At 41.7% G+C, this 14766-nt stretch overlaps 2 protein-coding genes across 2 annotated transcripts in view; one reads left to right on the top strand and one right to left on the bottom strand.

The window, feature by feature from the left end:
- The window catches only part of LOC109872641 (E3 ubiquitin-protein ligase CBL-like), a 28710-nt gene extending 24161 nt beyond the window's left edge, over nucleotides 1-4549 (bottom strand). The window contains exon 1 of the mRNA XM_020463949.2: nucleotides 4125-4549. Within this exon, the coding sequence (XP_020319538.1) occupies nucleotides 4125-4144 (20 nt within the window). The 5' untranslated portion in view covers nucleotides 4145-4549. The remainder of the gene's footprint in view (nucleotides 1-4124) is intronic.
- Nucleotides 4550-10098: 5549 nt separating this feature from the next.
- Nucleotides 10099-11685, top strand: alkbh4 (alkB homolog 4, lysine demthylase). The gene is made up of 3 exons (XM_020465057.2): nucleotides 10099-10245; nucleotides 10498-10689; nucleotides 10884-11685. The coding sequence occupies exons 1-3, from the start codon at nucleotides 10138-10140 to the stop codon at nucleotides 11400-11402; spliced, it is 819 nt and encodes a 272-aa protein (XP_020320646.1). The 5' UTR covers nucleotides 10099-10137; the 3' UTR covers nucleotides 11403-11685.
- Nucleotides 11686-14766: the final 3081 nt, after the last annotated feature.

The raw sequence follows: 14766 nt of genomic DNA, 5'->3' as shown, positions 1-14766 counted from the left end.
ATAAAAGTCATTTTGAAACCCATGAAATAATGCACTTCTGACAATTACGTTTTTAATGAATACAAACATTACAATGCAATCAAAACAAGAAAAAAATGTAACAAATACCAAATGACAAAAACGTAGGCACATTCTTCATGCTTTATTTAAGCAATAAGGTCCTAGGTGGTGTGGTATATGGCCAATATACCATGGCTAAGGGCTCCGCACAACATGGAGTGCCTGGATACAGCCCTTAGCCATGGTATATTGGCCATATACCACAAACCCCCGAGGTGCCTTATTGCGATTATAAACTGGTTACCAACATAATTGATGCAGTACAAATAAATGTTTCATCACACCCATGGTATACAGTCTGATATACCACGGCTGTCAGCCAATCAGCATTCAGGCCTCAAACCACCCAGTTTATAATGAGAAATAAATTTTTATATATACTGAGTTCAGTAATTCAACAAAGATATGTTGTCAGTCATAATTGTTGGTTTGGATGTGCTGTAGTTATGTGCCTTGTAAAAAAGGAAGAAGATGTATGTTCCACATATTTTACATGTTACAAAATCACTAACAAAGGAGGACTACGACAGCACTATGTCTGTGTTGGCAGCTGTTGGGTCACCTAACCTACTTTTTAGGATTCCAAGTGCTGCAGTGCAATATATTATTCTATTCTGCCTCAAAGCCAAGAGTGACTCCCATAGGCTCATAGACATATGTGTTACAATGTATGTAGGAACTGTAGAGGACGGTGTTCTGCATAAAGCATTCAAGAGCAAAACAAGTTGACAACAGGCTCTGACAGTCAAGCCAGCAGTGTGTGCTGGCTCTAGTCCACATCTACCCTCAGAGAGAGTATGTCCTGCTCTCAGCCTGGCTAAAGAAAGAGGTCTCATCTTTTGCTGACCAGTAAGGTTCGTAGTGTACAGATGGAGGAGGTACAGCTGCCCTCCAAAGTAATGTTCTCATCCAGCATTTTGACTAGGCCGCCATTACAATAACTTACATTCCATTGAACAAGGAGCGGCACACCAACACATTGGTGAAGAACTAAAAATGGATATGCACAAAAAGCCTACCAGACGAGACAGTGCGTTCAAAGAGCCGGGAACCCTCAAGGTACACTCCTCCATTACTGTACTGGAGCTTATCGCATCTCACCTGTGGGCATCAAAAGTCTACCCTCTTGGGCAGTCACTCAGTGCTCTTGTAGCTGCCAAGGAAGTCTGGGTCAAAGGTTATCAGTCACATGCTGAGGGTGCGGCGATTTTCTTGCACATGCCCAGTAGTACCTGGACCACCCAGGACGACTCGTCCTCCATTAGTGAGGTTAACAGGGAAGGGTCCTGCTGAGGCTTCTGGGAAGCTCTCATCTGGGAGGGCCAAAAGCCAGCTGGAGTGCTACACTCGGTAACAACCTTAACAAGTATGTAGTGGATGCGTTTATGTTGAGGAGACAATGACCTGCTAGAAGACCAACATATTGGACAATTCCTCCTGCAGGTGTTAACAATTGGCAACTTGCACATGACCAGTACTCGCCTATCAGTCGAGGCAGTGTGTTCAAATAGACAGTACCCTCAAGTGGTGCACTCCTGCACTACTGGAGCATGCAGTGGATCCACTTAAGTGCTGAGGACGACATGACCTGCCGGAAGACCATTTCAAATCCACAGTATAACCTGGTGGACATAGAGAGGGAAAATTACCCTCAGCCTATCTCCAATTTGGGCACAAGGGGCAATAGCCCAAAATGGGATATCTGATGTTCACTAACATACAAGCCCTAAGAGGAACGAGCACCACATCTCCATCCAGTGAAAAACCATGTCAGAGACAGCAAACGGCATGGGGACAAGGGGTTTGCAATGTATGAGCTACCGCTGTGACAAACCCAATGAAGAGAAACTTCCACTATAGGATCAACCTCCCCACATATAAATTGAAGCAATACAGTATCGGGGAAAACATAAAGAGCAATAATACAAATACAGTTGAAGTCGGAAGTTTACATACACCTCAGCCAAATACATTTCAACTCTGTTTTTCACAATTCCTAACATTTAATACAAGTAACAATTCCCTGTCTCAGGTCAGTTGGGATCACCACTTTACTTTAAGAATGTGAAATGTCAGAATAATAGTAGAGAGATATATTTATTTCAGCTTTTATTTCTTTCATCACATTCCCAGTGGGTCAGAAGTTTACATACACTCAATAAGTATTTGGTAGCTTTGCCTTTAAATTGTTTAACTTGGATCAAACTTATTGTGGGAAGTTTTAAGTTTTCATAAAAATCTGTATTTTTGGACACCGATCATGTCCGATTACATTGCACTCCACGAGGAGACTGCGTGGCAGGCTGACTACCTGTTTTGAGAGTGCAGCAAGGAGCCAAGGTAAGGTGCTAGCTAGCATTAAACGTATCTTATAAAAAACAATAAATCTTAACATAATCACTAGTTAACTACACATGGTTGATGATATTACTAGTTTATCTAGCTTGTCCTGCGTTGCATATAATCGATGCGGTGCCTGTTAATTTATCATTGAATCGCAGCCTACTTCGCCAAACGGGTGATTTAACAAGCGCATTCGCAAAAGAAACACTGTCGCTGCACCAATATGTACCTAACCATAAACATCAACACCTTTCTTAAAATCAATACACAAGTATATATTTTTAAACCTGCATATTTAGTTAATATTGTCTGCTAACATGAATTTCTTTTAACTAGGGAAATTATGCCACTTCTCTTGCGTTCTGTGCAACAGAGTCAGGGTATATGCAGCAGTTTGGGCCGCCTGGCTCGTTGCGAACTGTGTGAAGACTATTTCTTCCTAACAAAGACAGCCAACTTCGCCAAACGGGGGATGATTTCAAAAAGCGCATTTGCGAAAAAAGCACAATCTTTGAACGAATGTACCTAACCATAAACATCAATGCCTTTCTTAAAATCAATACACAGAAGTATATATTTTTAAACCTGCATATTAAGCTAAAATAAATTAATGTTAGCAGGCAATATTAAACTAGGGAAATTATGTCATTTTTCATTGCATGCAGAGTCAGGATATATATTCAACAGTTTGGGCCGCCTGGCTCGTTGCGAACTAATTTGACAGAATTTGTATGTAATTATGACATAACATTGAAGGTTGTGCAATGTAACAGCAATATTTAGACTTATGGATGCCACCCATTAGATAAAATACGGAACGGTTCCGTATTTCACTGAAAGAATAAACGTTTTGTTTTCGAAATGATAGTTTCCAGATTTGACCATATTAATGAACTATGGCTCGTATTTATGTGTGTTATTATATTATAATTAAGTCTATGATTTGATAGAGCAGTCTGACCGAGTGGTGGTAGGCAGCAGCAGGTTCGTAAGCATTCATTCAAACAGCACTTTACTGCGTTTGCCAGCCGCTCTTCAAGCATTGCGCTGTTTATGACTTCAAGCCTATCAACACCCGAGATTAGGCTGGCAATACTAAAGTACCTATTAGAACATCCAATAGTCAAAGGTATATGAAATACAAATGGTATAGAGAGAAATAGTCCTATAATAACTACAACCTAAAACTTCTTACCTGGGAATATTGAAGACTCGTGTTAAAAGGAACCACCAGCTTTCATATGTCCTCATGTTCTGAGCAAGGAACTTAAATATTAGCTTTTTTATACATGGTCACATATTGCACTTTGACTTTCTTCTCCAGCACATTGTTTTTGCATTATTTAAACCAAATTTGAGACTAAATTGATTGTATTGATGTATTATATTAAGTTAAAATAAGTGTTCATTGTTGATTCAGTATTGTTGTAATTGTCATTATTATATATATATATATATATATATATATATATATATATATATATAAAAATCGTCCGATTAATCGGTATTGGCTTTTTTTGGTCCTCCAATAATCGGTATGGCGTTGAAAAGTCATAATCGGTCGACCTCTAATGGAAACCATATGTTTGAAGTGTTTAATACCGTTCCATGTATTCTGTTCCAGCCATTACCATGAGCCTGTCCTCACCATTTAATGTGCCACCAGTGACACACAAATAACGTAATAGCCTACCAGGCTACATTCTAAAACACCAACTCACCTTGCACAGTGCTCAAACATCTATCCAACCTTTTCCAATAGTCTCTGCACCGCGTCAGGTAGGGTAGGCTATGCACCATAAACTTGACCCGAAACAACCTGAGTAAAGAAAGCATATGTACCGATTTTTATCAAAGCAGTTTATCTAGTAAACTAATACTTGCATGTTACATCATACGTCAGTTTGGCTGCGCACATAATACGTCTCAACTACCAAGAAAGGCTCATGGAACCCGATTTGTAGTTGGTTCAAGCACCTAACATATTTGAATAACAACGAAACAATGCCGTGCATAGGTCTACTGAGTAATGGTCGTATCGTAGACCGTTGAAGGTTGTGATAGTGAACACTAGATATGTTGATAGCCCACGGGACATGCATATGAAATAAACCACTCCTTGTCAATCCAACTGGACTCTTCAGGCACAAGCCAGTAAAGCAATTAGGCAAAATAGTTTCTAGTTATAATTTAATCCCAGTGCAGTTCCTCATTTACAAATCTTAAACTCCCGAGTGAGCACTATATTCGGCGTATATAAACCGATAAACACATTTGATAATTCTTTCGTTTCTACGATTTCACTTAAGACTCAGATCTTGAAAAATCCCTTTATTTTGAAATCCATTCATTAAAAAAACACTACAGGAAGTTGGTCCCACCAGCTATTTAGCCCCTCTCTCCAAGTACCCCTGACTGCAGCGTGCAAATCGGGGCCGGGCTCAATGTGGGCGGAGTCACACGTTTGACCCCGCCCACCCGTTGTCCATTTGAGGTTTGACAGTCACACACTGAATACAACAAACACGTGTGCGCAAGGCACACATTGAATACAAAGGCATTTTTGAAGATCGTAAGAAATATTATATAATGTGGTACCTGCAGATGTGTTGTAACACTTTTAGCTTCATGCTATATTGGAGATAAGCTACTAATATTGTCGCAGTGAGCAGACTTGGGTCCTGTTAAAATTGTGTTGATAAGTGTTTAATTATATTATTTAATTGAGCATATATACACACAGTTACTACCCATCCTGATTAATAATGCTATTTACTTTTCTAATGAGAATGGAGACAGACTATTCCATATAGACATACTGACAAGCTGAATGTGCTTTGTACATTAAGTCATACCAGCGCCGGCAAAGAGATCAAAGACTCGGGTGACTACTACATCATCTTTACTAAAAAACATAACACATTTAACAATTGACAAAGCTGAAAAAAAACTAGGTTTGACCACTCAAACATGGCTTCATTCCTGCTCCTCAAAAGAGGCAAAGACAGTTATTTTCTTGTCATCAACTACCTCCACGTCTCCTAATCTCTCTATCTCTCTGAATGGTTCCATGAGGAGAATATTGTCTTCTTTATCCAGGCCATCATACAACCATAGTTTAAGGGTTGTAATGCGGTCTTCCCCGTCCCTCCCAACTACACTGGGGAAGGAAACAGTGCCTTTAAAATGTTTGGAGTTTGCACCACCTTGTTGCCTCTAGAGGTGTCCCTTAGAAAAACATCTGCTTCCTTGAAGAATACATATTAAGAGTAGTGCCTCATTGGGTGATGAAGTTAAATTACACCCCACTTTCACAATACCACCATGCAAATGAAAGCCACTATTACTAAAGGGGTTTTCAGTGATATTTATAACTACTCAACCAGTCATCACAACTATTATATCTTCAAATCAAATCAAAGTTTATTTGTCATGTGCGCCAAATACAACAGGTGAAATGCTTACTTACAGGCTCTAACCAATAGTGCGGCGGGAAAAAAAAGTGTGTGTGTGTAGGTAAGTAAAGAAATGAAACAACAGTAAAAAGACATTTGAAAATAAAAGTAGCAAGGCTATATACAGACACCGGTTAGTCAGGCTTATTGAGGTAGTATGTACATGTGGATATGGTTAAAGTGACTATGCATATATGATAAACAGAGAGTAGCAGTAGCGTAAAAAGAGGGGTTGGCGGGTGGTGGGACACAATGCAGATAGCCCGGTTAGCCAATGTGCGGGCCAATTGAGCTAGTATGTACATGAATGTATAGTTAAAGTGACTATGCATATAAGATAAACAGAGAGTGGCAGCAGCGTAAAAGAGGGGTTGGGGGGGAGGCACACATTTAACCATTTGGTTACCTATTCAGGAGTCTTATGGCTTGGGGGTAAAAACTGTTGAGAAGCCTTTTTGTCCTAGACTTGGCACTCCGGTACCGATTGCCATGTGGTAGTAGAGAGAACAGTCTATGACTGGGGTGGCTGGGGTCTTTGACAAATTTCAGGGCCTTTCTCGAAACCGCCTGGTATAGAGGTCCTGGATGGCAGGCAGCTTTGCCCCAGTGATGTACTGGGCCGTACGCACTACCCTCTGAAGTGCCTTGCGGTCAGAGGCCGAGAAATTGCCGTACCAGGCAGTGATGCAACCGGTCAGGATGCTCTCGACGTTGCAGCTGTCGAACCTTTTGAGGATCTCAGGACCCATGCCAAATCTTTTTAGATTCCTGAGGGGGAATAGGCTTTGTCGTGCCCTCTTTATGACTGTCTTGGTGTGTTTGGACCATTCTAGTTTGTTGTTGATGTGGACACCAAGGAATTTGAAGCTCTCAAACTGCTCCACTACAGCCGATGAGAATGGGGACGTGCTCGGTGCTCCTTTTCCTGTCGTCCACAATCATCTCCTTAGTCTTGGTTACGTTGAGGGATAGGTTGTTATTCTGGCAACACCCGGCCAGGTCTCTGAACTCCCTATAGGCTGTCTCGTCATTGTCGTGATCAGACACTGTTGTGTCATCAGCAAACTTAATGATGGTGTTGGAGTCGTGCCTGGCCATGCAGTCGTGGATGACCAGGGAGTGCAGGAGGGGACTGAGCACACACCCCTGGGGAGCTCCAGTGTTGAGGATCAGCGTGACAGATGTGTTGCTACCTACCCTCACCACCTGGGGGCGGCACGTCAGGAAGTCCAGGATCCAGTTGCAGAGGGAGGTGTTTAGTCCCAGGTTCCTTAGCTTAGTGATGAGCTTTGAGGGTACTATGATGTTGAACCCTGAGCTGTAGTCAATGAATAGCATTCTCACATAGGTGTTCCTTTTGTCCAGGTGGGAAAGGGCAGTGTGGAGTGCAATAGAGATTGCATCATCTGTGGATCTGTTGGTGCGGTATGCAAATTGGAGTGGGTCTAGGGTTTCTGGGATAATGGTGTTAATGTGAGCCATTACCAGCCTTTCAAAGCACTTCATGGCTACGGACTTGAGTGCCACGGGTCGGTAGTCAATTAGGTAGGTTGCCTTTGTGTTCTTGGGCACAGGGACTATGGTGGTCGCTTGAAGCATGTTGGTATTACAGACTCAATCAGGGACATGTTGAAAATGTCAGTGAAGACACCTGCCAGTTGGTCAGCACATGCTCGGAGCACACGTCCTAATCCATCTGGCCCCGCAGCCTTGTGAATGTTGACCTGTTTAAAGGTCTTACTCACGTCGGCTACGTAGAGCGTGATCACACAGTCGTCCGGAACAGCTGATGCTCTCATGCATGCCTCAGTGTTGCTTGCCTCGAAGCGAGCATAGCAGTGATTTAGCGCATCTGGTAGGCTCGTGTCACTGGGCAGCTCGCGGCTGTGCTTCCCTTTGTAGTCTGTAATAGTTTGCAAGCCCTGCCACATCCGATGAGTGTCGGAGCCGGTGTTGTATTTTTTATTAGTGTTGCACCATTGTTTTTATGTAATGTAACCATACACTATTTAAGTAGCACATGTTTTAGAGTGATGGACTGTGCCATCCCCATGGCCTCCACAATGGATTAGTCCACTCAGACAATTGCAAATCCTTTTACTGCAAGAAATGCTTAATTCTGCAGTAATTCATATCAAGGCTTTGTGTGAGTTTATAGACCTACAGTCAGTGTTCAGATTTCAGTTTCCATTTAACCCATCTGAACAGTAGGCTACAGTGATTATTTGAAGTACCCTCTTGTGACTGTGAAATTTGTATAGCCCTCACAATCATCACACAACATGCTTCTACACCTGCATTGCTTGCTGTTTGTGGTTTTAGGCTGGGTTTCTGTACAGCACTTTGTGACATCAGCTGATGTAAGAAGGGCTTAATAAATACATTTGATTTGACAACATAGCTGGCATTGCTATCATAGTATTTTACCACTTCACCAAATCCTTCCCAAAATGTACTTTTCTGGCCCTCCCTTCTCTTTATTTTAAACTCTCCATTTCTTAGCTTTTCTCTTATGACATTGTCCTTTTTGCCTCCATGCATGGCAATATCTGTATTTCATTTTCAATAAATCTGCTACAAATTCGCAAAATATTTTTTAACTCTCATTATGGGATATTGTATAGATGGGTCAGAAAAAATATACATTTAATCAATTTCGAATTCAGGCTGTAACACAAAATGTGGAATCAAGGTGTATGCATACTTTCTGAACGCACTGTACAGGACACGCATTAAAGAATGGACATTTTAACAAGTATCTGACCTACCAAATAGAGAATTTAAAGGATCTCTAAGGTCAGGGCGTGACACAGATAGTGAGTTCAACTAATTAATTTCATTTAGATTTTTAGTGCATTAAAATATCATGGTAAAACTCTTCATAACTTAATTTTCTTGTTTTTGAAAACAACCTCTGAAGGACCCCCAGGTGCTCTTTGCTGGCTATAAGGTCCCTCATCCTCTGGAGCACAAGATTGTGATCCGTGTTCAGACTACAGTCCTCAGGAGGCTTTCACTAATGCCATCACTGACCTCATCAGTGAGCTGTCCTTGTTGGAGGAGAGATTTAGGGTGAGGACATGAGATACCGTCAACACATTTCATAATATCTCTCAATATTGGATTGACAAGGGTTTGTCTGTGTATTTTGTGGAACAGTTCTAGTGTAGCTGACTGTCAATGTTTAATAACATTATATTTATCGTTCTCTATACTAGAATGGGTTGTGGAAAATGATAATTTTTTGACAAAAATGTATGTAAGCACCATCTACGTTACATCAATCTTCACTTGCAATAACTAGCAATATACCTGAAACACTCATCTTCAATACAATTTTTTTAACCAAGAGATATAATATAAAAACACAAGTTAAATGACTATATGACAATAGACACATATAGATTAGCTGAATGTGTAACAAATAAATTCATGATATCTCTTTAAACTTTGTTTCAGGTTTCAGGTTGTTTTAGGATAAGGACAAGCAAGAAGGAATTGAATGAGGATTGGTGCATAATGTTGGGAAAGAGGATGTCATTTTGAAGAGTTCTCAATATCATGAACTGTTCCACTTTTCATTTGACTAGGATTCTTTAAAATGACTGTATTTTAGACAAGGTACAGCATGGTCCCTTTATCTAAGTACTGAATGGAGTTTTCATTCTAGACCATGATAACATATATGCAGGAATGGATGTAATTGTATCGGTCAAATAATTGTATTTTTCTAACACAGAAACATTATAAGGAAACGTGTGATTTAAAACTGAAATTCTGAGCTCATACGGTGGTTTGGTATATTCAAAACAGAAGCACATGTTGTTAAACTCATTCGAATCCAATTCTGTACTGTAGTTCTAACCAGCTGAAAGTTGGCAAGCATGGTTTAAAACTTTATTTAATGGAAATATTTTGCATCATATTCATTGCTGTTAAATGTTTTAGTTTTGCAATGCCCAACATGCTCCATATTTGGCCCTAAATTGTCTGAGAGTAATGGTTTGTTATGTACTGTAAGGTTTGTTTTTGTTTTTAAATAAATAATTATTGTAATATTTCTTCATACCTTTTACATTCTTAAAAAGCCTCTATTGCAAGCATCAGTGACTACAACATGAGACACTAATGTGAAAAGAGCAAATAAACATTTGATTTATTCTACTGTTGGTTTTGAATGATTCTACTGTATTTGATGCATTTTGCCTTGTTCAATGCGGAACTTAATTCATTTGATGTTTTTGCTACGTCCTGTTATGGTGGGACACGTAATCTACTCATGGCGACGGAAATTCACCATGCTAATTGTGGTTGTAAGGGGATTCGAACTTGTTTATTGTGTGAGAGCGTGAATGGAAATGGACTATTATCGGAGAATGGTCAACCGGTAAGTCTGTGTTAACTGAAAAATAGATCATATAAATAAGATCCTGTTCGGTTGCTAGACACAGCGCTCTGAAGCAAACGCCGTTAGCCAGCCCCCCTGTCTGAGCACTGTCAACAAATACATCATATTATAGCTAAACTACAGTAATATTACGTATTACTGTTTAGCTGTACGATGTGTCTGGAAAGCACTTATTACAGCACTGACTTCATGAGATTTTTTAAGTTAAACAGATTTGTTGACTTTCTTTAGATACGACACGATTTTATGTACGACCCATTGCTGAGACGAGCTGTGCGCAATTATGGTGGGCAGCAGCTGTCTTTTCCCTTCCCTGGAATCTTTTTATGGAATAACTTCATATCAGAAGAGGAGGAGAATGAGATGATAACCGATATGGACCTCAACGCCTGGAGAGAGTCACAGTCTGGTCGACGGAAACAGGTTTGTTGTCATCTTCTAACCTTTGCTGCAAGATGACGCAATTTTGGCAAGTGAATAGGGGCTGGCAGCATGAGTTGCAGAATCACCTCTGACAATGGCCAGTGGTTCATTCTTCTATCATGGGAGGTACCCATGATAGCAACCATTCACTCCTAACGAGAAAGAATAACCCACCTTTTAAAATGTCTTTACAGGACTTTGGGCCTAAAGTGAACTTCAAAAAACACAAAGTGCGTCTTGGTGGCTTCTGCGGCCTGCCTCCAATCAGCCGTAAACTGGTGCTACGGATGTCCCAGGAGCCGGTCCTAGCCGGGTTTCAACCAGTGGAGCAGTGCAACCTGGATTACCACCCCCAGCGTGGGTCTGCTATTGATCCCCACCTGGATGACAGCTGGCTGTGGGGGGAGCGTCTGGTCACCGTCAACCTGCTCTCAGACACCACTCTCACAATGTCCCTGGAAGAGGGCCTGACAGAACTAGGACCGGGGGGGGTCCGAGTGTCTGTGCACCTTCCCTGCAGATCCCTTGTGGTGGTATACAGCGAAGCACGTCACAGATGGAAACATGCCATCCATAGACATGACATCCATGAGCGCAGGGTGTGCAGTACCTACAGGGAGCTGTCTGCTGAGTTCATGTCTGGGGGAGAGCAGCAAAACATGGGCTCCCAACTGCTGGACATAGCTCTGAGCTTTGAGGGTACACCGATATAGAAAGACTGCAATCATCACTGTTTCATTTTTTTTCAATCCTATGTCCTGCACCACCCACATTACAATGTGACTAGTGGTTGACTGAAAGCAGCCTCTATGCACACTATTTTGACATGCTTTGGCTAAGCATTGCACGAATACAGTTGGATTGTTTGATTAATTTAACTGTAAATTCACAGTTCTTATAACTATGTTATAACACGGTGACACATTGTGCTGCATTTCTTGCTAGGAGTGTGTATTTGAGTGTATTTTGTCAAATAAATCAGACCATTGAAATCTATGTATTGTAGTGATTGGCTATTGCATTAGTGGATACTCACACTGCTCTTAGCACAGGTCTGCCAGTTTTGACTATCAGAAGTGACTTTTCGTAACAGGTTAGGAAAAGAGTTAGCCAAAATTGTCCCTGACGGGACTCGAACATATCTAGCTATAACCAGGTCTGCCCTGAGAACAGTCTTCGTTTCCGCTAATGCGATTCTGCGCGCATGTTATTAATGTGTGGTTCTCATTGCCCAGTTAGTTTGGGAATGTTATAAAGTGGGCATGCACCCAGTGTTGGGTAGTTAATAGACGACTCACGGCTTATGACATGGACAACGTAATATTCCGTTTCTGCCAGAGCTAGAGTGTCCTATTCACTAGAATGAACTAATATTGCAAGTTACTGCATTGTATGAGTGTATGTGTTGGCTGTCAAAGGAGAACATTAAACTTGACCATCTAGCTATCTTTCCAGCCCTTTCACTAGCCCTTGATCAGTTACATTACATTACATTACACATAAGGACGAAGGTGTCTTCTCCATGGGTGAGTTTTCTTAAGAACCCCTACTTTCAATTTTTACATTAACACGCATCGCTTGCGGTACAGTTTTGGAAGCAAATTGACCTTCTTTCATATCAGTGAGAAAAAAGGTTACATTTATACACCACTTGATAAGGTTAGGTTTCCCACAAGGTAATTTCTTCGTATTACAGCTCTTGTTTATGGAAACAGACGGAAGATCAGAGGCGACCACCTGTGCTATTTAGCATGCGCCGAACACCTGTGTGTGTAACTCGGGAAGTGTAGCAGAAGTGTAGTTCCATCGGATGGAGGCATCCATAGCTGTGTGGATCTATGAAAAACTGCTACAGTAAGTATATATTTAATTTGAACGATTCTTCATAACGAATGAAAAATGAGGGACATATCTTTTGAAAGCCGTATCGCAAGCAGTCATTGATGCTTCTAAATGTTAAAACACAGTATCGGGATTGTAGTTCACATGAGCCAGCCGTGGGCAAAGCTAATGGCTGAAAGCTGTGGTTAGAAGGCTTCTTCGATGAGGTTTAACGGAGGTTGGCATCCTTTAAATGTTGTCTTACCGCTACCTAGTAGACTGAAGTACAACTCACTTATACTTTACTTGAAACATTCTTTTAACAAATACCATACCATCTAACACTACACTCACCCTACTCCACTATTTAAATCTATTTAGTCCTACCTCAGGCCAACAACCTGAAATGATGGGACACCACCACTTAACACACCCTGTCACTCTTCTGATGTCTAGTCTCGCACACCCAAATACCTCTCTGCAGCTGCCACCACAACCTACATTGTCTATGACTTACGTTCCATCCCTTTAGTACAGTTGATAACCATTGCTATAAATGCCATTGCTATAAATCCAATCTTACTGAAACATATATCACTTGTTGGCTCATCTCTATTGCTGTTTTGGTTAGTGATTATTGTCTTATTTCACTGTAGAGCCTCCAGCCCTGCTCAGTCCCTGCAGCCCCAAGCACTACTCCTATTCCCCAGGCGCTCTCATTTGTTGACTTCTGTAACCATAAAAGCCTTGGTTTCATGCATTCACTACTTTAGCACACTCTACCAACCCGAATGTCCTAGCCGTGCCTGAATCCTGGCTTAGGAAAGCCACCAAAAAATGTCCATCCCTAACTATTACATTTTCTGACAAGATAGAACTGCCAAATGGGGCGTAGTTGCAATCTACTGCAGAGAGTGCCTGCAGAGTTCTGTCATACTAGCCAGGTTTGTGCCCAAACCATTTGAGCTTCTACTTAAAAAAATCCACCTTTCCAGAAACAAGTCTCTCACCGTTGCCGCTTGTTATAGACCCCATTCAGCCCCCAGCTGTGACCCGGACACCATGTGTTAATTAATTGCCCCACATCTATCTTCAGAGTTTGTACTGTTAGTTGACCTAAACTGGAACATGCTTAACACCCCGGCCGTCCTACAATCTAAACTCTCAATCTCACAGAAATTATCAAGGAACCTAACAGGTACAACCCTAAATACGTAACCATGGGTACCCTCTTAGATATCATCCTGACCAACTTGCCCTGTAAATATACCTCTGCTGTCTTCAACCAGGATCTCAGCGATCACTGCCTCATTGCCTGCGTGCGTAATGGGTCCGTGGTCAAACGACCACCCCTCAACACTGTCAAACGCTCCCTAAAACACTTCAGCGGGCAGGCCTTTCTAATCGACCTGGTCTGAGTATCCTGGAAGGATATTGACCTCATCCCGTCAGTAGAGGATGCCTGGTTGCTCTTTAAAAGTGCTTTCCTCACCATCTTAAGTAAGCATGCCCCATTCAGAAAATATAGAACTAAGAACAGATATAGCCCTTGGTTCACCCCAGACTTGACTGCCCTTGACCAGCACAAAAACATCCGGTGGCGTACTGCATTAGCATCGAATAGCCCCCGCGATATGCACCTTTTCAGGGAAGTCAGGAACCAATATACTCAGTCAGTTAGGAAAGCTAAGGCTGTCTTTTTCAAACAGAAATGTGCATTCTGTAGCACTAATTCCAAAAAGTTCATGGAGAATAAGAGCACCTCCTCCCAGCTGCCCACTGCACTGAGGGTAGGAAACACTGTCACCACCAATAAATCTACGACAATCGATGATTTCAATAAGCATTTTTCTACGGCTGGCCATGCTTTCCACCCGGCTACCCTGGCCAACATCTCTGCACCCCCTGCAGCAACTTGCCCAAGCCCCCCCTCCCCACTTCTCCTTCACCCATATCCAGACAGCTGATGTTCTGAAAGAGCTGCAAAATCTGGATCCCTACAAATCAGCTGGACTAGACAATCTGGACCCTCTCTTTCTAAAATGATCTGCCAAAATTGTTGCAATTCCTATTACTAGCCTATTCAACCTCTCTTTCGCATCGTCTGAGATCCCCAAAGATTGGAATGCTGCCATGGTCATCCCCCTTTTCAAAGGGGGAGACACTCTAGACCTAAACTGTTATAGACCTACAGTGGGGCAAAAAAGTATTTAGTCAGCCACCAATTGTGCAAGTTCTCCCACCATAATTTGCAAA

This window comes from Oncorhynchus kisutch, linkage group LG28, assembly GCF_002021735.2.
Source record: "Oncorhynchus kisutch isolate 150728-3 linkage group LG28, Okis_V2, whole genome shotgun sequence".
NCBI classification, from domain to species: Eukaryota; Metazoa; Chordata; class Actinopteri; order Salmoniformes; family Salmonidae; genus Oncorhynchus; species Oncorhynchus kisutch.
This window is presented reverse-complemented; position numbering and strand designations above follow the sequence as displayed.

Excerpts from the sequence above, each read along its gene's own strand:
- alkbh4 (XM_020465057.2), top strand. The coding sequence starts at position 10,138 with ATGGCGACGGAAATTCACCATGCTAATTGTGGTTGTAAGGGGATTCGA. Across the intron at positions 10,246-10,497 it reads TATCGGAGAATGGTCAACCG|ATACGACACGATTTTATGTA; the intron begins GTAAGTCTGTGT and ends GACTTTCTTTAG. Across the intron at positions 10,690-10,883 it reads AGTCTGGTCGACGGAAACAG|GACTTTGGGCCTAAAGTGAA; the intron begins GTTTGTTGTCAT and ends ATGTCTTTACAG.